A 24,057-nucleotide genomic window follows, 5' to 3' on the forward strand; every position below is an offset into this window, starting at 1 on the left:
TTCTTAGCTAATCTAGGGGCGGATGGATTTAATGTAACTAAATTCAGATCTTAAGATATCTCCTTATTTAGCATACTTTTAAGACTTAGATTTTGTCTAGATTAAATATAAGAGGGAACACGAAAACTTACCCTCAATACTAACTTAATAAATTAATAAAGTTACTACCTGAACTAGGAAGTATTTTTTGCAATATATATTAGTATTAGAGTCTCCTAGACTTAAGGCTTAGGATTATTCTTTGGTTTTTTCACATTCATTTCGCTAGAAGTTTCTTAAAGATATTTTTAAGAGGCCTAAGCAATCATTAAGCATCATGGATTAGCATTTAATGGATGACGAATTGCATCAACATTATGAGAAGATGGCTCCTCTTTCTCAGGTTTCGGGTTAATTCGGGAAACTTCTAAACCAGATTAGGGCCTATTAAACCATCTTTGTTAGAAAAAGGAAGGATTCGTAACAATGAATATGGACACGAATATATGTGTTTTTCATTTGACCGAAGCAAGAACGATGGTGTTCATGGGGAATGTGAAGCCAGAGCGTTGGAACAACATCCTCAGACCAGTCGATGGTATGACTCGAATTGCGATCAATCGAGCATTGGGAGAAGGAATTTTCAAATATGATCATTCCTGGAGGACAAACAGTGATGTGATTGGCACATTTATAGGATGCATGGCAAGAATTGGTTTCCGAAAATGGGCAATGGTCAGATTGTGTCTGAATATCTTCAAACCTACATGGAGTAAAGGAATTACGAAGGCCATTATGGGTTTGGACGAAAATTTGTATGTTCCGCTCCCGGAGATGTATATGGAGCATCCTCCGAGGAGCCTGATTATCGCCAATATTCCAAGGCGTCCTGCTTTAGTTATCGGAGATAGGGTTTCTTTTGAAGCAGCTTGGATAAAGATGGAGCCATGCTTCCACTTTTTAATGGGATGGAGGAAAATCATACCAGTGTTTGGAAATGAATGGTTGATTAGGTATCTCAGGATTCATAAGGCCTACATCCATCCGGGGGTTTCATTTGAAAATCTGGAAAGGGTTGATTTCTACACTCCGAACATCGAAAAGACCAGAAGGGAAAAGAAATCTTTCGAGTTCCCTCCTTTCTTTAGGGCGGAAAATCCAAGCAATGTAGTGGAAGTTATAATGATATATTGGAAATAGTAACAGAGGTCCCTGCAAGGTTGGCATTTTTGGGCTGTCTTTAGTTTGGTCTTTCTTATGCTTGTAATTGAGGGTTAGATTAGTCGATTTAATTATCAAATTTAGTGTCGTATATATGGTCAGGTAGTAGTATGGTCTAATAGAAACAATATGGGCATATTGTAAATAGGTAACTGCTCTGTTTTAGTTTCGAAAATTCCAGTGCTTGATAGATATGGTAACACTCCAGGGTGCTGTACACAGACCTGAAAGACTGGTTATCTGATTATTTTGGCTTATATTCGTATAGTAAGTAATATAAAAGCAAACATATTTTAAGTAAAGATTTCATGATTTTGGAATTAGGTTTGATCAGGAAATAGGCTAGAGATCACTAAATTAGTATAGCAAGAGGACTGATTTAATTTGGATTAAGCTCATCTTGTGATCCAGATTCTAAAAAGGAACATGGGACTCGGATATTTTCATATTTTAGAATTAGGAAACATCCTTCTGTGAGAATTTAACTATGATTAGAAATCGATGATGTTTTCATTAGGTAAATGGGATTACTTTAAAGCAAATCTGTTCTCTAATCGTATTTAGAGGCTATATTTCCTCTTCTTCTTCTTCTTCTTCTTTTTTTTTTTTCTCTGAAGCTGGATGAGATAGTACATTAAGATTTCTAGTAATTCATTTTAAAATTTTATTTGGATCAGTAATGCCTGCCAATTCCTTGTTAAAATTTGGAGTAGTTATTGATTAGCTCTGTAGTCTTAATAAGGGTGTCGGTATGTTTATTGAAACAGAGCATTTAGTTTATTCAGGTCTGTGAACGAATGGCTTTGTTTTTATCTATTAAGGTTTAAGCTGCTGGTATGGTATTATGATAAGTGAAAGATTGGTTTTTAACGATGATAGGATTAATCTCTGTAACTCTCTGCTCTATAAATCAATATATCTATAAGGATGGTTATGGAATGAGGGGTTTATAAATTGTTGTGGTATAGTCATCACCACTATAGATTTGGTTTAACTCGGCATCCGGTAATTTCATACAATATATGGGGAAAGATAATATTATGATGCTGTAACTTAAATTCATTCTTTCATATAGGAATTTAAGATGACATATTTGGAATAATTTTGATAGACCCTCTGTTTTGATCTCGCGTAGTCTATGAAAGGTTTTGTTCTATTTTAATTAAGTGTTACTAACCAGTTTTATGGATAAGATTTTAGAAGAAAGGTGATTTTGTTACAAATGGGATGGAATGAGGCAATTTTGACAGAGTATCAGAATAACAAGAAAATTCAAAACGGCTCCCGGATGGACATGAGCAGGTTTTTAGATCGTCCTTCCATATTTGGTTTTTAGGATGCGACTTATGAAAAATAATAATTGTAAGAAATGTAAACAATTTGGGGAATGCCCTGTAATCGATTGCAAAGATTAAATGTAATATTATTAACTGGGGTATGCCCCTTTTAACAATGTAAAAACTGGGGTATGCCACTTTTACTAATGTAATAATACAGGACTGCGGTCCCGGGCAAGACTGGAGGGTTTCTTTCCCCGTTCTTCCCTACCAGTGCCCGTCAAAACGGGGGACTCTTTGTAACACTTAATTTCAAATTAATAAAATTAACCAAGGCTTCGGCCGTTTACCGATCAAAAAAAAAAAAAATTTGATTTTTTTTACATTTATTATTTATTATTTTGTTTGGTAAAGTTAAAATAAAAAATAAATATTTTATGTTTTATGTTTTAAATGATATAGTTTACTGATTTTATTTTGTTTTTAAAGTTTCATGCTTTTTTAAAATGAAAAATACTATTATTTGAGTCAAAAGAAAAAAAAAATTTAATTACTAAATATACTTATATAATTATATTTTAAAAAATTATATAAAGCAAATTTAATGTTGATTTTTTTCCGAACTTTTTGGACTTGTCGAATTACATTTGAATTTATAGTAGTCAAACTAGAACTCGAACCTTGTGACTTAGCCTACTTGAGAAAATGGTAATAATACGCCTACCATGCTTGCCATCCATTTTTTAATTGTTTCAGAACAATTCCTTTTATAGTTTGCTAATAGCTAGTAAATTCTATATTCTAACATGTTACAATCTCATTATTCTATTGCAATGGATAAACATCAGTCAAACTACAAACTATGCTAGATGGTTGTGTTGTCAAACTAATAGTTTGGGTAAAAACCTCCTAAAATGTGTAGCAAAGAAGACTTCTTGTATGTGTTTGCGTTCCTTGCAAAAAGCTTTATGGGTTTTGCTTTATTGTTTCTCCCCTTTCAAAAATTTATTTATGTTTTCAAATTGGCCAAGGAATGTATAATTTATGAGTGTTAGGAAAATGTCATTTTTGTTGCAATTTAAGATCAAAATTATTAATTAACTTCCAAGGTTTTGTTTGCCTTGAGCTTAAATGTGTAATGTCATTATATGTAAAAGTATTGTTATATGAGTGAAATTATTAGGCAGTTGCAATCCTTTTGTTGATTACCTTTCATGTATACCAAGTGATAACCTATTACCACTTGTGTCATTAGGGGGAGTAAGATCTTCCATTTCTAGATCACCTAGTAACGAGTGGAATTAGGGAGCTCTGTTTGTATGGTGGATTAGCCTCCTTCAGGAACTAACCAATAAACATCATTAACTCTGAAGTACACCATTTAAGCTAAATTTGCAGAACTAAATGTCAAGTATGAACTTTTCTTTCAGTATAATTTACCAATCCTATTGAATGTCCAGATAGCATAGTGAGATAATTGGAAGATTTAATGTTGTAACATTGTTGTTGTTGCTTTGCATTCATAAGCATGCTGCTTGGGTTGATGTACACCCTCTTTCATAATATATGTGATGAATGTTTATGCAGATTTTTTGTGTGAGCAAATAGATATGCCATCTTGTCAGTGATTCACTAAGTACCTTGAATTCCTTTTGAATGTTGCTTTTTGATTCAATTCTGTGAGTACTTTTGCATCAACGTTTCAGATTACACTCTATGATGATGTATGATCTATCGTCAAGGTTGTTTCCAATCACACTGCAGATACATCATCAAGATCCTAATGATGGACCATAGAATATAATCTAAAATGTTGATACAAAAGTACACACACAGTTGAATCTAGAAGAAGCATACAAAACTTCCCTCATGGATTGCAAAAAACTACTCACCTTGAATTCCAGTATTTATGTTGACCACACACTGCTAGATCATTTGTTATGAGTTGGGCTTCTCTGATGGAGTAGTTGTTGAACGAGTTGAGTAATTGAGAGGGAGGGGGAGGGGAGGGAATCAGTTATTCCACACTCAAAAAACTTTTCCAACTGTTAATTTTCACTTAACATACACCCACTACTACTTAAGATCTTTCAGTTAAAGCACAACAATACACAATCTACAATTAAGCATTTAAACACAGGTACACCAACACAATTAGCACCAGGTTTTATGTAGAAAACCCAACTGGGAAAAAACACCGAAAAAGCTAATTCTCATGAAATGATAACAACATCGATTAAGGCGACACCAATTAGTTGATTAAGTCCAACACGGCTAACTACCTGACCAAGGGGTACCACCAATAGGGCTAGTTGCCTAAGTAGCTCCACCCCGAATACAATAAGGCTCGCTACCAACAGAATGAAAAGTGAAACCGAAAAGAGTATAGTGTCGAGCCTCTGTGACTTCAACTAAGAATTGAATGTACCTCCTCAATCACCTATATAGGTAGTTCACACTTTAATTAAACAAAAGGATCACAAATATGATCACATGAATACACACTGCACAATGTTATGCATTTGAATGCATACTTATACCACACATTCTCTGCATACTCTTTGAGTACAAAAGGTCTTCTTTATTTATACCAGTATTCAAGATTAGATCTGTCGGTCAGAATAACAAGACACGTGATACCACCAACGTTGTAGTACCTACCCTAGAGATACTACTTACCATGTTTAGATCTGATTATGTTTTATATCTTCTATGGACTCTCATGTGATATGTGCTTGCTTTACAAAATATGTCTATGATGTTGCATTTTTTAGTTAATGAATATATTTACCATGTAAGATCAGTTTCTACATATTTGTTTATGATTATGATTATGATTGTTGGTCTAACCCTACTAACCCATTTTATGGTCTATATGTATCCTTCTTAGCACGTTTGTCGAATGAGAGGAGGCAGTCATAGTCACTCCTGTAGGAGATCTATGCAATGTCGCACTCCTTCCTAGCCTGTCATTGTTTGTATATATGTGTATGTGTATTGTTGTTGATCAGTGTTGCGAGTTTGTGCATGTACCAAACATCAACTCCACCTGGTTACACAAATCTAATTGTGCCTTAAATTCCTCGAACCAATTGTTGTTGTTTTGGAGATGGTCTAGAGTTCACACATGGGAAACAGGTCTAAGTGTGCCTTAAATTCTGCAAACCAATTGTTGTTTTGGAGATGGTCCAAAGTTCACACATGGGAAACCCCTATGGGTTTGATCATTACTGCTCAATTTCTTATTTTGGTTTAGGGTGGATTTAAGTTCAACATATCCCTTGATGTCAATTTCTTTTATATGGCTATGAGATGTGTATGATTACGATGTTAGTTCTCTCTATTTATGTGTTAGTCATATATAGACAAAGTATACATATATGGGTGCACACATATAAGCATACTTGTATATATTTAGTTATTGAGGTGTATGTGTTTATGTTCATGAGAGTATTAGTGATGATCGCAATTCTTTGTCTTTTGATGCATATCGTGGTTTTTATATAAAATAAATGCAAAGAAAATAAAGGAAAAAAATAAAATATAAAGGCACATAAAACTAATTACCTACTCCTACATTCACTCCCCCCCCTCTCTCTAGTATGACTTGCGTAGGGGGGAGGTGAAAGGAACCCAAGCTCTCTAGTATGACTTGTTAGTACAGGGGGTGGAAATGGAACCCAGGACCTCTGGGTTGTAAGGGGTCCCAAGTTGCCATTAGGGTAATCACTTCCTTGATAAGCTTACCCAATTGCAATGTATTCATAATAGAGTTAGTCAGTAATCATTAATAAAAATACAATAAAACCTATTTTCTAATTTCTATTTTTACTCTTATATCTTCTTCTACTAGTCTCGATGGGGGAGAGGACTAGATCTCATACTGCTTGATTGTGAGACATCCAAAGTTACCAATGAGGTAAGTGTTTTCCTTGGGAACTTACCCCGTTTATATGTATTTATAAAAGAACTTTGGCTAATAAAATAAGAATAAATAAAATAAATAATATACATATATATACTAAAAAAAAAAAAATAAAGAGATGGTTGATTTAGTTTATCATTTGGTAAGTTAGAAATGGAAAATGGTAAGTTGGGTTTTCACCAGTGTTACACCAGTATGGTGGTACTTTGAGACGGTGGGACGTCAAGGCAAGTTTTCGGGACACGGCAAAAATGGGCCTCATTTTCAGAACGGCGGGGGACAGCCAGGGGAGGACAGGCCAGAGAGGGGTGTTCTATAGTATACATATAGAACTTGAAATGCTAGTTATGAAATGACATTTTTGTTGTTCACTAGAACATTCCAAATTAAAATACTTGAACATAGCAAAATTGCAACATGAATTAGAACCATTGACATTCAACATAGTAACATATTACATACCCCATAGTAACATTCAAAAATAAAAATTCAAATAGAAATTCAAGTACACATCCCAGCAGCGACATGGTTGTGGAATGGTGGAGGTGGGGATGCTTGGGTACTCAACTACCCAGTGCGGAGACGTCTAGAGGACAGCTACTTCAAGGTTTGGGAAGGGGGTGCAAGTCTCTGGGTTACACTGGTTTTCACCAACGAGTAAAACTAATTATTAATTGATTGCTAAGTTAAACTATTTATTAAAAATATTTAATCAAATGTTAGGTGAGAACATTGCTAACACGAAGCGATGCCCTCAAACTCTGAAACTACTCAGAGGTTTATATACAGGAAAAAAATTCCTAAGCATAGGGTAGGATTAGCTGGTAGAAGGATTGCCCAAGCTAGGAAGGGACACTAATGGGATCAGGAACAACAATCTAGGGATCTCCGCAAGACCTCAAGTAGGCTTCCATAATCCCATTTAATTTGGTTTAGTGTGCTTGTTTGTTCAAAGTAACATGTTCAAATTGTTTTCCATGTATATGCTTGTATTGAAATTGTTTTGTGTGTTTACCTGTACAAAATAATATATGAAATTGTATTTATATATCAAATAATTTATATAAATAATGTGTGGGCTGCGGGAAGCCACGAGGCACCAATAAGGGAAATGGGAGAAGGTGGGACCTTGCCCCAACTCCGTTCCAACCACATTATAATAAATTTAGTTTATTATTATTTTTAAATTTAGTTTATTATTATTTAAATATTAATTAAGATTTTTAGTTTGATTTATGTTGGCTATAAATTAAGTTATTAACCTTAATTTATATTAAGTTTGAATTTAAATAAAAGTTTTAACTTAATTTACAATGAACAATAAACTAAGTTTATATGAAACGTATTGTGTTTGCATTTAATTAAGTTTCGATTTAATTTTAAAATTTAATAATGATTAGCTCGTGTTAAATTAGAGATCTATTCTTGATGTCACAATTAAACAAAAATTAGATATGAATGTTATGTTTTGTGTTTAAGTTGATGTCGTATTTTTTTCTAAATTTTGGAAGGGCTATAATGCTACCATGTGTCCTATAGGTGGTCTTAGGAGTTATACCTAACTTTACATTTCTATACTCGTAATCACTATGATTATCCTCCTTTTGTTATATATGCCATCTTTGTCTTAAGGGTCGAGATTGTCTTTTTTGTGTAGGCCGCAAGAAAACACCTAAAGAAACCCTAAGGGGGGGAGGTCTTTGAGGATTCCCTAACCCTAGATGGCATATTGTATTGAGTAGGGTTCCTAGGTTCCCTAGATGAGTGGCCCACTATAGGATCCGGGTCAAGGAGTTACAAGAATTACTTTTGGGTGAGTTTGGAAAAGAAAACATAATTTCATTCAAAACCAATTAGCGATGGGAAGGGATTCAATAAACTTTTAAAAAGATAAAAGGTTGTATAATGGCCCACATAGGTTCTATTGTTGTCTCTGGGTCATTGTAGCTACTATGGCAGGTTGCATGAGCACATCAAGGTACGTGACTGGTAGGAGGGATCCCAACACATTGGACTATGCAATGAGACTCACCTAGTCTGCATCCTAGGAAACTCCTCTCTTGTGCTTTTGCTTTGTGTTTCTTTGTTGCTTCTTGTTTTTGGTTTGGGTGGGTTGTCCTTCAATCCTAGAGTGTCGTAGTACCCTATGTAAACTATGGTTCTATCGCCTAGCATGAGTAAGTGGACCTTTGTGGATCCACGTGGTTGGGTGGTGAATTTCAAGGTAATGTTTATGTTTTGGCTTGTCATGGAGCATCTCAAGTTGTTAAGATATTTCTCTCTATTCTACAGTTTCTGTCATGTAAAAAAAAATTGTAAAGATATTCAAATTGTAAAGTGTTATTCATGTTGTTAAGGCCATGTTTTGTAAAAGATATATATGAGCGAACATGTAATTGGGAAGGGTGTCTCAGTTATAGATAACAAAGTTTTTGTTGAGACTATGATTATTGAAAGATTATGAATCCAAATGTGTTATGTTATTTCATGATACAAAAGAAAAGAAAAATTGTTAATAGTACCTCTAGACTCTTTCTCTCTACTTTCTCTTATGAAGTAAAATGAATCAAAAGATTTCTATTCTTAGTTTATGTTCAATCTTAATGCTCTATGAAGTGTGTTTAATATGGATTTTAGGAATAATCTTGTAACGGAGTCTATTAGGACTTAAATTGCATAGTTAAACTTAAGTAAGCTAAAAAGATTTTTTTTGCACTTTTTCTCTTAATCTTGACTTGTCCTTTCAAGTTCCCTAGTGAGGCATGACAAATGCACAATTTCAGTTGTTACATTTGATTACAAGCATTGAACCTAAATTTGGGGAATACATCACTACATTACGTAATTACAAAATGGGTCACACATAAGGTATAGGGAGATTTAGCACAACCGCTGACACCAAACGAACACCACAACCAAGTGTAGAAGATGGAAACCTATAATCATTGGATAAACGGATCACCCCAAGTATCAAGTTGATGACGCTGAGAACCAAGAACAACTATGGCCTGCATCCATGCCAAAACTGTTGATCAACACTAGTTCCAAACATAAGATTCCAATCAACCATCCAAGACCCAACAAGTGTAAGGATAGGTAGAACCAAATGAACCAGGTACTAATTTTCATCAACCCTGGGAAATAAGAGATGTTCTCTATCAAATACACTCTTATCAATGACTAAAAAGAGTTGTATCGAGATCTGCCCCAAGTGAACTAATAGAGGAAACCAGATACACATTAACCAACTAAACAGAAGATGTTGGATGTCTTCATTTTGAGTAATGCTTATGTGAAGTTGTCCATAGCACTGTCACTTAACCAAGTGACCAAACACTAAAACATGTCTTATAATAGCCAACACCAACAAAGAGTCGGCATGGATATTTTGACATCAACCACAATCAATGTCAGCACCAATATGCCAAGTCTAACAATCTCCCCCTTTGGCATTGATGGCAAAAGTCTAGAATCAAAAAGGAAATAACCAAAATGTATAGAACTTCCCCGGAGTAATGAAATCTTTTTGTCTTAATGGCAAAGGGCAAAATATCACCAAAATTTCAAAACAATATAGCCAAAGAAATTTTACAAATTTAATTGCAAACACTTTCTTATACCTTTCCCACAGCACCATAAGGCTCTTCCTCAATTCGGTCACAATTGTCCCCCACTTGAGCACTCAAACTGTTACATTCCACCAGCTTTTCAAGATGTTTTGCCTAGTTAGAGATAGGGAATCTTTGCACAAAACTCTCAGCCTTGCTCACAAGACCAACATCATACTCCATCCTTACTTCGATCATGTCCTTCACAAACCAAAAAGTCTTGTTCAAGTCTTATCTTTGCCTTTGCTAAGAAAGCAACTAAGCTTCTCCTTTTCTCCTTTCAGCACCATCCACATCCTTGAGAACTTTGTATGTTTTACCGATGTCATTCAGCTCATTTTCTCTCTTCTCACACTGTTCTCGGATGTTGTCTCCTACAACAAACCATCATAGACAGTTGTCATCGGTAAATACTGTGTAGCCGACAGGGTATGTGTCAGGATGTATGTCGTCAGTATCGAGAAGGTTCTCGTCAGTATCAGGAAGGTTCTCGTCGGTATCGGGAAGGTTCTTGTTATGTAGCCGACGGGCCCTTCGATAATTGTCATGTAGCCGATGGACCCCTTCAGGAAGGTTCTTCGGAAAGTATTTATACACCTTTTTGGGTCATTGTAAATCATCATAATAAGCGTAATGTAATATCTTTGGCATATGCGAATAACACAAGGAGTTCTGTTGTTCTTATCTATTGCTTGTATGCATTGATTCCTTTACCCCAGTAGGGTAAACAACAGTATCGGTAGATTTCATTAATCTCTTATAAAATAGCTTTAGCCTGACTAACAACAAGGGACACTACTTGTAATGCAAGGTTAAACATCTGCATTTCTTTCTCAATGCACCAATAACTAGTACCATACTGTAGCAATTGGTACTCAACATCAAAAACCAACTTACCAAGAAACATACCAAATTTACTAGAAACCAATACACCATTGTCGACCAAGTGATCAACAATCTACATGGAAAGATGAACCCTATTTGTTGGAAAATATTGAGCCCACAAACTGCCAATCCTGCCATACTCTCTATTATCTAGCATAGCATTAACAACATCATGAACAACTCAAACCGATCCCTCTAACAAATTTCAAGAATCATCTTCCTCTTCTTCACCTTCAGCAGTATGAGCTTCACTACCAACACCAATATCACTCTCAAAACTAAAAATCACCTCTGCTTCATTCCCTTTCTCACTCATACTCAACTTCTTAGATTCAGAGGGTGATATGCAAATGTCTACCTCCAATGTGCCATATTCCAATGCACAGCAATTTGTGTTATCAGAGAGACACTGATCGATACAAACCTAGAAGTTTAGAACTAGGCATATCCTGAAAAGATGAGAAATATGCCTTGCAAGCATCCTCTTTGTTATCACCTCTTCCAGACATTTGTATGTATGTCTCCAAACAAGAATTTTGGTTCACCAACCATATTTTCATTGCCATGCAAAGAATTCATGAAGTAGAAAACCAAATAGATAACTAGTGAACCGAAATGAAATTTGAAACCTTCCTTTCTTCAACATCCAAAACAAGTAGTAGACTTAAATGCCATTACCAAATTTCACAAAAAGTCTATAATGCTCAAGTTGCTTTGAGATTCTCAAAAACAATGATGCCAAATGATTCAAAATTTCCTTTTAAAAGTTGTTACTTCCATTGTTTCAAGATCTCACTTGAATTGATTATTGTTGATTAAACCAATGTCCTTCACACAAAATTTTGTGTCATCATCAAATCACAAATAAAATGCCACCTTTTTCACCAATATCACCTTGATGTGCAATTAGCACCACCTTTGGTAGGGGAGATTAAAAATTTGAATTTTCTCTATGCTCCCCTTGAGCCAAAACAGCAACCATAGTTGTCGGTAGAGCTAGTGACCGAATCTAGCACTACCAGACTATTCTCATTACCAATCTTTTTCCTCCATTCCTTCTTCTGAGCCACAATAACTTCTGCATTCTGAACATTCTTAACACTCTCAAGTTCAACCAACACAGCTTCTTTTCTGCATATTTCTGCATACTGTCCAACTTGTCCACATTTGTAACATTTAACATTCATCCTTCAAGATCTCATGTTGCACAAACTAACCTTATGTCTAAATTTATGACAACCATGACAGGTTCCATGAAATATCTTGATCATAATGCAATCTTGTGGATCTACATTTTGATTTTGACATTCTTTTGCTTTATTACCAAAATTTTGACAATTAAAACAATGAACCTTCTTCTTGACTTCTCTCATCTTACAATCAACAGCTTTATGACCAAAATTCTTGCAAATAAAACAGCAACATTTGAACGTAAAACAATTTTGAGTATCCGGTTGTCTTGTTTTTGCATCTCCTTTAAAAATTTACTCATAGCAACTTTGTCGGTCATCTTTTCTTTACCCTTCTTATTCTGATTTGAACATTCACCAATACAATCTAAACAACTCTTCTGCTGAATAAGAAACTAGTCTAGAATTGCATTGTCCTTGTTCACTCTAGTCTTCACTGTCTCAAGGTCTTTTTCAAAAATTTCATTCTACCCTAAGACCTTATGAATCATTTCCTTCAAGATTTGAATATGCTAACCATCCATTAATCAGAATACTTTTACTTCAATCATCAATGATCTCCTCTGATTCTAGATAAGATTCTTTAACACTTTCTCCAAGATTCTTTAGTCTTCACAGTTCGTCTTCATGTTTAGCAACCCTCTCTCTAGATGTCTTCAATTCTTGACTTCCTTGTGTCTAGCTTTGAACTTTCTAATCTGATCTCTGAGTTTAGATATATATTTGTTAGCTTCCCTCAGATTCTCTTTGAGTTCTTCATTTTCTCATTCAGCATTTTCAATGTCACTTATCACGATACTCCAACTATTATCCAATAGATATGCCTCTTCCATCTGTTCAAACATCCAAGACCTACCTCGAACAGTTAAGCTTGGCAACAAAGGGACCTAGCTCTGATACCAATTGTTGAATAGATTGAATAATTGAGAAGGGGGAAATGAATTAGTTATTCCACACTCATATAAAACTTTTCCAACTGTGAGTAAACACTTTAACATACATCCATTGCTACTTAAGATCTTTTGGTTAAAGCACAACAGTACACCATCAAAAGATAAGCAATAAAGCACAAGCACACTCACACAATGAACACTTGATTTTACATGGAAAACCCAACTGGGAAAAGCCATGGAGAAGCTAATTCTCATGAAATGATAATAACACTGGTTAAGGTCACACCGATTAGGTAATTCAGTGCAATAAGGCAAACTCACTACACAAGAGGTGTGGTCAGTAGCTAAATACCTAAGTAGCTACACCCTGAATATAAAAAGGCTCATTGTCAATACAATAAGGCTCACTACCAATAAAAAGGTTGATTGTTGATAGAATGAAAAGTGAAACGAGAAAAGAGTGTAGTGTCAGGCCTCTGCAATATCAATTAAGACTTGACTGCACTTCCCTATGAGTTGTTTGAGTAGTTTGTACTTTCAACACAAAAGGATCACAAATATGATCACATGAATACACACTGCACTGTGTTATGCATCTGAATGCATACTTACACCACACATTCTCTGCACACTCTTGAATACAAAAGGTCTTTTTATTTATACCGATATTCAAGATTACATCTGTCAATCAGAATAACAAGCTGTGTGATACCACCAATGCACAATTTTAATTGTTACATGCAATTACAAGCATTGGAACTGAATCTCGAAAATACATCACTACAACATGTTATTACAAAATAGGTCACACATTAGGTTTAGTGAGATTTAGCACCACCATCAACACCAGAACCAAGTCCAAAAGATGGAACTCTATGGTCATTGGATAAACCGATGACCCTAGGTATCACACCAATGAAGTCGGGAAATAGAAACAATTGTGGCCAAGCACCAAGACAAAATTGTTGATCAACACCATTCCCAAACATGAGAGTCCGATCAACCATCGAAGAACCAACAAGTGTACCAATAGGTAGAACCAAAAGCACCAGGTACACATGTTCATTGACAAGAAGAAATGAGAGAAATTCTCTATCAAATACACTCGTGTCGATGACCAGAAAGAGTCGTATCAGGAATCTGCACCAAGTGGACTAATACAAAAAACCAAATACACATTGACCAACTGAACAGAAGATGCAGAATGTCTTCATTCTGAGTAATGCTTATGTGAAGCTGTCCACAACACTTGACAAAACACCAAAACATTTCACTCAACAGCCAAAACCAACAATGTCGATGTGAATATTGTGACATGAATGACGATAAATGTGAGCACCAATATGCCAAGTCCAACAATAGACAGGGAAGCTTATTGCTTTGTGGTAGAGTAGATATCACCTCTCTCTCTCTCTCTGATCAAGCATGCAAAACAAGGAACCAGACAAGGTTCTTTGTATTATCTATCTTATGACCTAGTGACTGCCAGAGTAGATCACTCTTCCTTATCTGCCTGTAATTTGATTTACAGTTTTGAATTTTTTATGGAAGATCATGGCTACTATAATTAGATTTTTTGTATATGTCAACAATCTGGTTTCATGGTGTGTGTACCTACATCTATATATAGAATGATTGAGTTTTATAGTTACAAAAAACATTTGTAAATGGACTTGCATTAACTGTGATTATTGTAAAACTTTTATATGTTTTGGGGAAAAAATTAGTTGTGTTTGACTCCTTGACTCTGGGTAACCATTATGTTTATATTATTCATTAATTTATTTTATTTTATTGAATAATTATGAATAGAAGTTACATTTTCTGTTTATCCATTCTATGCAAGATATCTCAGCTGACAGTTCAAAAATCAATATGAGCACCAGCTATCAAATGATCTCATAACAGAAATGCAGAACCTGTATTACAACATACCAAAGCTAAGAATGAGCACAATCTCAAAAGTTACAACAGAGCCAAAATGACATTAAATCCATTTGACAAGCCAAATCCTCCCAAAAAGATAGAAGCAACTAACACAAGATGAGAATCCTAGTGAATAACAGCCATATCAACACGAAATTTGTGAATTTCAAATAACTTCTTGCCCTCGATGAGCTACCTGTTGCCAAAAACCTATATTTTAAAAACTTTCGGTGGACTGTTCCAAATAGGAAGTTTCCTACACTTTCTACCAACTTCAAACATAAAAATACATATCATTATAATCTTGAAATCAAAACTTGCAGGCAACTAAGCTCTGAATGATCTAATTTACCATTCAAATTATGTTAGTTGCACAAAGAAAAAACATAAAATTAAAACAATGATATCAAGCAACTAGTTAAAGCTTAAATAACATGTACAAATTTCCATTTGCAAAGGCAAATATTCCATACCAAAGTTGTAACACAAAATTGCTGCCCAGCACCTTCACAGTCTGAACCAGTGATTATTGGACTAGCAACCCATACAAAGCCCATGTCCTGGAAATACTTGTGTGTGGCATATGCAAGAGCATTCCTCACTCTGGCAACCTGTTCAAATCCCCAAATAAAAACAGATTAAATAAGAATTTAGTTAGAAATTTTTACATCGCAAACAACATACAACTCCACACTGTTAGCAAAACATTACCAAGTATGCACAAACAATGTGGATCTCAAAAGAACTTTCCTATCAGAAATAATAGGTCCAACCAACCTCTTCATGGTTATGATAACTTTATCTAGAAGAAGAGATGATTATCATGAATGGCTATATTACAACCCAAAAAGTGTTTCATCATAAGATAATTGACACATGGTATAACTATAATTATAAATAAATATTTTATATAGATTTATGCAAAGCAGGTAGCTACTAGCAACCATATTCTCACTTATGAGCCACCTTGATCTACCGACAAATACACTTTTCTCCTTTATGGTTGGACCTGACACATCAATATATGGAAATATTTAGAGTCCTCAAGAATTAATAAACCTATACAAAACATGCCTGCATCATTTCCATTGCTCAGATTTCTTGGCATCAACTCTTCTCTCTGATGATTACGATACCTTAATCTTTGATTGCCATTCAGTATAACTAAATCATATAAAAGGATTACTCCTAATAAATTATTTGATACTTGTTTTGTGAACATTCCCTCATTGAAAAATTCAGATACATAAAAGAAAAACATACTGCACCAAATGTATTTGTCCGAGGACGCATGTGTGCTACACTTCTGAGATATTCTTTGCTTGCCTTCTTCTTTTGCACAGGAAATGTAGCAGGATCACTGCTCCCAACCTGGAAGAAATATAAGCATTCATGTTTCATTAATCTAAACCAATGAATAGGACCAAATACCATACAGATATCACATTAGTAGAGTCCATAAAGCATCTCAAGTCTAAATATGGTAACAATAATGACACATGGAAAACAAGGCAAGGCATTCAGATAGCGACAATGTGATCCATTAAACATGTTTTGCACTCGGAATATGCATTACATACAAAAAGAAATGTCTGTAGGACATGCGTACATGCACACACACACCAAACACGCACACAGAGATAAACCTCATGGCCATTAAGCCAGTAAGCCAACCAATATTGTTAAAATATGAACACAATGGCGACTCAGAAGATCTATTTTGGATTCTGAGTAGGGATACAAAAACTTCAAGAAAACATAGCAGATTAAAAAAAATTGGATATACGGACAAACAAATGTCAAGTCTTGCCAAACTTGCCCATACTTATCACTTTGAGACTCATTCCAATTCAAACAAAACTGCATCTGCATCCAACAGGTACATCCAACACTGTCTTCTGCATATTTTTATCTTCCTACTATCATGGAATGGGTGATCTCTATTCCTTGCCAGTTCTATTGTCTATGGACGGGAGAATTTGTTCTTTACATCTGACAGCTATGACAATAATGATATTTTTCTATCATTATTTCTGTCCAAAGTTCATCTTCATTTCTAGATTGGCATCGCTAACAAATAAATGGTTCTGCTGGTAACTCTGTTGCAGCTTCGGTACCATGAGCAGTAGATATTGTGTTGCGCAATATATATGAATTAGTTTCTTTGATGACTACCTTTTAGTCGCTTCAACCACACTGCAAGCTATTAAATCCATCTATAAGACACCAATATAACTATAATGATGGAAACTACCCCATCCCACAGTAAACTATGTACACTTGCATTAGCAGAAATTTGAAATATCAATTTAATATCAGCCACCAAAAAATTGTATTAACGACAATGGTGAGTGGAGATTCAGGGTCAAGGGATTGCACATCTTGTGAGGTTTTTAGAGTAGAGCCCCAAATGTGGTCAAGGAGCAGCGCCCCTTGCAGAGATCTAAGAGTAAAGGCCCCAATCGGATCAAGGAGTAGTGCCCCTTGTGAGCGTCTGGGGCAAGAGCCCCCACTGAGGTCAAGGAGAACACCCATTACAAGGGACTAGAAGCAAATTCCCAAATGAGCTTGAAGGGCAGCACCCCTTGTGCGGTTTAGGTGGCAGCGACCTCGATGCGGTCCCTGTCGCGATATAGGGCAGGGTTGAGTAGCAGAGCCTGATGAAATATTGTCATTGATGGATTATAAAAAAGTATTTAAAGGACTAAGAAAAGAGATTAAAAGTCTGATCTAAGAAGTGAACATGTTATCAACATTTATAAAAGTGATAAATATGTAGTGAGATATGATGCAAGAAGCAAACATTCTGAGTCATCATAAAATGACAGCCAGTGATTTATCAATTGAGCAAATATTTGAAGACATCAGAAATAATGAGGGAACTTACGGACTTGAAGAAGCAAGAGTATGCAAGCAACAGAGATAATTAACAGCATGAGACTCATAATAATCACCCATATTAACAAATATGAAATTACAGCAAGAAAATAACAGTAATATGGAAAAGATATTAAATAGCAAGCAAATCTAAGAGTGCGGAGGAGACTCACATTTGAAAGAGTTCTGAAAACAGACATCAACAATAAAGCCAGGTATATACAGCAGTTATTCCTCACCAGACAACCAATAAATATATAATCTACAGCAGATAAACATTATTAATGATATAACTGTTAAAAACAACAGTCCACCGAGATAACTGAGAAGGGGGGGTTGAATCCAGTAATTAAAATATTTATCAACTAACAATTGTATCCATTCAACCAAAGTAAACAGTAACCATAACAAGATGCACACAGACAATTACACCAAATATGTTAACTAGGAAAACCCTTGATCAGAGGGAAAACCCTGGTGGGAATGATGCCCACAAGATGATGTACTAATATAAATATTCCTTGTTAGAGGATGGACCCTATTAGGAGTCTATTACAACATTTAGTACATATGAGTCCCTGTTAGGAGACTTTGAATCTCTATTAGAAGATTCCAACCCTACTAGGAGTTGTAGAAGACAGAAAAACCCACTATCCAAATAGCTTCTGGGGCAAGACCACTGAACTCACTATCCAACTGATCTCTCAACTATTCCTTGTAGAATAATTGTGTACTGTACTTTAAACTTCTTTCCTTTGTCCTGTCAACTGGACCAATCACTGTCAAACCTCGTAGACCAAGTCACGAACCTCGGATCCAAGTATCCAACTTCGGATCACATGATAAAACCTCGTGAATGAAGTTTCCTTCACTTCTGCTCAGCTTTGCTTATCTTCGCATTCAGCTCTTCAATCATTCACATTCATCTATACATACTTCATACATGATAAAGAAAAATGTCCTTCCTTTATACCAAATCCATAAAACAATTCCCTGAATCGATTGTTACACTTTCTCAATTAATTATTATAGGACTACATTAAGAATACATTACACTTAGTGATAACATTAATCTTTCGCCTTGCAACTTGAATAACTTTCTGTATGCGTAACATTATGACGAGCGAGCTTGTCCACGTCATCACCAACATGTCTTTTTCTCATCTTTAACTTCAGCTTCTCAGAATAATAACTCTACTAAGAGATATAACAATTTTAACATGCCTCTGTAAACTCTATCTCAAAACAATCTTCACCGAAACTTGCATAACTTCTTCCAGACTTAATATCTTATGCTTCTGAGGTTAGCTACATATACTAGACACATAGTATAGTCTCCCTTTAACCTCGCTACTGAAAGTACTCAACGATCTATCTATACCAACTTGATCTTTCCGTTGTTCTTCTGTCAGATACCACAAAAAACTGCTATGTTGACATCAATGACAAACACAGTCACAAATGTAACATATCATCATGATAATAATCTGATCATGTTTCTACAATAATCCCCCATAGGAATATTATCAGCATTCATGCTTCCAACAATCTCCCTCTTTGGCATTGATGGCAACATAGATGAAAAAATCTAGTTCCAAGAATACCAACTGTAAAAGACTATTAACCTTTCTTTTCAAATCCTCTGCATCAATCATTCTCCCATGTTGTACTTCTCCTAAATTGTTTTCTTCTCCCTTCAATGTACTCAAATTGTTTTTCACGCTAAACATTTCCCCCATTGGCATTAATGTCAAAGGTTTCAGCAACCATCAAACTCTGCAACAATTGTTTCTGACTAGCTCAAGTGTCCAAAGACACTATTCAAAAACAACATCCAACAAGAGTCCTAGATGACTTTGTTCATCATAGATACTCCCCCATACAAGAAGCATCAGTATTCAATCTAGACAAACAATGGTGCTCTACTACATTGGACTAATGCATTCTTGCATCTTCTACTCTAATGTAGGAAGGGGCGTAACCCCTAGCATACCTCGCAAATACTCAAAGGTCTCTTTGGAAGAGGCTTAGTGAAAATATCTGCAATCTGCTCTTTAGTGCTCACATACTCCAATCTAATTTCCTTTTCTACAACTTTCTCTCTCAACATGTGATACATGATAGAAATGTGCTTGGCTTAGAATGCAACACTGAATTCTTAGACATATTTACTATACTTGTGTTGTCACAATGTATGACAACAGGTTCGCTGAATTTTATCCTTATATCCTTCAGCATCTACTTCATCCAAACAACTTGATTACAATTGTTTGTTGCTGCAACATATTCTGCTTCGGTTATACTTTGTGAGGTACAATCGTGCTTCTTGCTTAGCCAAGAAACTAATCTTCCTACAAGAAAGAAAGCTCCACCACTGGTGCTCTTTCTGTCATCCATACTACTTGCCCAATTAGCATCAGTATAAGCACATAAAGTGAAATCATTAGACTTATCATACCACAATCCAAACTCAAGTGTTTCTTTCAGGTATCTAAATATCCTTTTGACTACTGCATAATGTGCTTCTCTGGGATCAGCTTGGAATCTTGCAACTATTCCAATTGCATTTGCTATATCTAGCCTTGTGTGAGTCAGATATTGCAAACCTCCAATCATAGATCTATACTTCTTTTGTTCAATAGTAAGTGTCTCATCCTTTGTAGATAACTTGTGTCCAGTTACCATAGGTGTTCCAACAGGCTTACATGTTTCAAAAACCAAAACTTTTCAGTAAATCTTTCAAATTCTTAGTCTGAGAAATAAAGATTCCTTCTTTATCCTGCAGAATCTGTAATCCTAGAAAATATTTCGTTTCTCCTATCATACTTATTTCAAATTCCTTCTTCATTTCTTCTGCAAACTTGTCACTTTCATCATCATTTCCTCCAAATATGATATCATCAACAAATGTTACCAAAATCATTAATCCATCATCAATTTCTTTCCAATAGAGATTGTTATCTGTCATACCTTTGCTATATCCAAGCTTTGTCAAATGCTTGTCTAACCTTGCATACCAAGTTCTGGATGCTTGCTTTAAGCCATACAATGTTTTCTTCAATCTGCATACTATGTCCTTGTCATATGTTAAAGGACAACCCTCATGTTGTTCAATGTATACCTCTTCTTCAAGTTCTCCATTCAGAAATGTTGACTTGACATCCATCTGATATACTTTGAATTTCTTATATGCAGCATATGCTAAAGAATAACCTTACTACTTCTATTCTTGCCACAAGAGCATAGGTCTCATCATAATCTATTCCTTCTTGCTATGAGTAACCTTTACATACCAATCTTGCTTTGTTCCTTACAACTTCACCTTGTTCATTCATCTTGTTCCTGAATACCCATTTAGTTCCTATCACATTTTTGTCTGCTGGTCTGGAGACCAATTCTCATGTCTCATTCTTTACTATATGATCCAATTCCTCTTTCATAGCTTGCTTCCAATAGTCATCTTTACATGCTCCATCTGCATTCTTAGGTTTAAAATTGAGACATCAAACATAGTTCTTCATTGATTTTGTTTCTTGTCATCACACCTTTAAATTTTCTTTTGATGATCTGCTTAGGTGGATGATTCTTTGTCATATTCTTACCTGAAGTAGGAGTTATTATCTCAACTCTTGGCTCTGTTCAAGGTTTTGAGCTTTGTTCCTGCCTTAGTTCTCCTTCATTCTACAAATCATTGTTAGTCTCAAGGAATGCTTCATCATTCCTTAGTTTAGTAACAGCATCATCATCTGAATTGTAATCAACTATTCTTTCTTGTATCCTGAATTTCTCATCAACTCTCACATTTGCACTTTCCATAATAGTCTTAGTTCTCAAATCATAACATCTATAAGCCATGTTTTTCAATGAATAACCAAGAAACATACCTTCATCACTTCTAGCATCAAACTTGCCAATATCATCATCTCTTTTGATATAACACTTACTGCCAAAAATTTTGAAATACTTAAATGTAGGTGAGTGACCAAACCATAGTTCATAAGGGGTCTTGTTTGTGTCTTTCCTGACCTGCACTCTGTTCATAGTGTAGACTGTTGTATTCACAGCTTCTCTCAAAAACATCTTGGATACATCATTCTCAGCTAACATAGCTCTTGCTGCTTCTATTACTGACCTGTTTCTTCTCTCTGCTATACCATTCTGCTTAGGGGTTTTCGGAGCTAATAACTGTCTTTTGATTCCATTAGCTTCACAAAAGATGTTAAACTCATTTGAAGTAAACTTTCCTCCTCTATTTGATCTTAAACATTAAATCTTCATACTTGATTCATTCTCAACTCTATTCTTGAATATCTTGAACTTATCAAATGCCTCAGATTTTTCTTTAAGAAATGCAACCCACATCATTCTAGAAAAGTCATCAACTAAAATAATGAAATACCTTTCACCATAGAATCCTTTAGTCTTCATAGGACCGCTGAGATCTTTGTGTATAATCTCCAATTTTGTTGTAGTAGTAAACTTCTTGCAAGGAAAAGAAGTTCTGTTATGCTTTGCCAAAACACACTCCTTGCAAATTGTGTTAGTAAGTTTTATAATCTTAGGCAAATCTCTAACTGCAAACATACTACTAGTCTTCATAATGCTGTCAAAATTTATATCACAAAATCTCTTATGCCATAACCAACTATCATCTACCTTTGCAACCAAACATGCCATTTCAGTAGGATTCATCTGAAATACATTACCTCTAGATCTGGTTCCTATTCCAATTACCTTTCCATCTTTGTCTCTGATCATGCATGTCTTTTCTGTGAACTACAACTGATAACCTTTATCCACTAGTTGTCCAACACTCAGAAGATTGTGCTTCAAACCATCAACAAAATATACATCCCTAGTGTTAGTTTTACCATCAAGAGTTATAGATCCAATACCTTTTAACATGGCATGTTGCATTGTTTCCAACTCTAACAATGCCTCCATCCTGACTTTTGAAGTCAACATACTTGTTCATATCACTAGTCATATGATGTGAACAACCACTGTCAATTATCCAATCAAATTTCTTTTCAACCTGTGATACCAAAGCTACTTTCTCTGGACTTTCTTCTTTGATTGCTACAAATCCTATTTCATCATCACTAGCACTTACTACTTGTTCATCAGATTCATCTTCTTCATTTGCATACAAACACTCCCTATCTCTTCTAGGTTTGAAATTTCCTTCATACTTTTTCTCTCTTTTAGGAAACTTAAATTCATAATGACCAAATTCATTGCAAGTCCAAAATTTAAAGATTTTCTTACCATCTTTTTCTCTTCTTACCAGAAGGGCTACTCCTTCAATCTTTTTGTCTTCATCAAATCTGCTACTACTAGCAAAGTCTCCTGTAGCACTTGTGCTCCTTGATAAACTAGGTTGAATATTCAAGGCAATAAAAGTTGTTTTTGTTCTGATCAATTCTCCACACTGTCTAAGCTCATTCTCAATTGCTTCAAGTCTCCCAAGCAATGTCTCCTTTGTAAAATCATTGGTACGAGATATCAAAAACTGTATCATTTGAACTGCTGACTTAAATGGTGGTGTTAAGGTCTTCAATATCTTCCATATAACCTCATCATCTTCTTTGGTGTTCCTCCTCGAGATTTAATACCTGCAGTGATTTTTGATATTTTGCCTACATATGTTCTTATAGATTCATCTTCCATCATTTTAGCATCTTGAAATGCACAAATCCAATTTTGTAGCCTCAATTTCTTAAAATGTTCATCACCTTCAAAACTGGTTTCCAAAGCTTTCCAAATCAAATGTGAAGTAATAAGTGACTTTACCTGATTGCATTTAATTTCGGGAAGTGCAAACAATAGTGCTTCTCTAGCTCTCATGTCGCACATAAAAAGATCTCTTTCTTCCTCGGTACAAGTTTCCAAATATTTTTCAGCAATGATTGTCTTTGATAAATTTGTCAAGATCCAATATCCTAGACCCATACACAACAGATGTGTCTTCATCTTTTCCTTCTAGCTGTCATAATTTGTTCCATCGAACTTCGGACTATCTTTCTTGAACATGCTTGCCATGGATCTCCCAAAGTTGTTAAACTTTATCTTCAAGGACCCGATGCTTTGATACCAATTGTTAGAAAAAATAGTCCACCGAGATAACTGAGAGGGTGGGGTTAATCAGTTATCCAATAACTAAAACTTTTATCAGCCTTAAACAATCTTATCCATTCAACCAAAGTAAACAGTAACAATAACAAAATGCACATAGACAGTTACACCAGATATTTTAACTAGGGAAACCCTTGATCA

At 35.2% G+C, this 24,057-nt stretch overlaps 1 protein-coding gene across 2 annotated transcripts in view; it reads right to left on the reverse strand.

Annotated features, from left to right (window-relative positions):
- Positions 1-24,057, reverse strand: part of NS1 (Class II aminoacyl-tRNA and biotin synthetases superfamily protein) — a 242,321-nt gene that overhangs the window by 131,761 nt on the left and 86,503 nt on the right. For both annotated transcript variants that reach the window (XM_089814410.1, XM_089814409.1), the window contains exons 4-5: positions 16,168-16,275; positions 15,378-15,515 (exon numbers count right to left, since the gene is read on the reverse strand). In XM_089814410.1, coding sequence (XP_089670536.1) covers positions 15,378-15,515; positions 16,168-16,275 — 246 coding nt within the window. The remainder of the gene's footprint in view (positions 1-15,377; positions 15,516-16,167; positions 16,276-24,057) is intronic.

This window comes from Cupressus sempervirens, chromosome 2 (assembly GCF_028749045.1).
Source record: "Cupressus sempervirens isolate cs-2001-9-10 chromosome 2, ASM2874904v1, whole genome shotgun sequence".
Classification (NCBI taxonomy): Eukaryota; Viridiplantae; Streptophyta; class Pinopsida; order Cupressales; family Cupressaceae; genus Cupressus; species Cupressus sempervirens.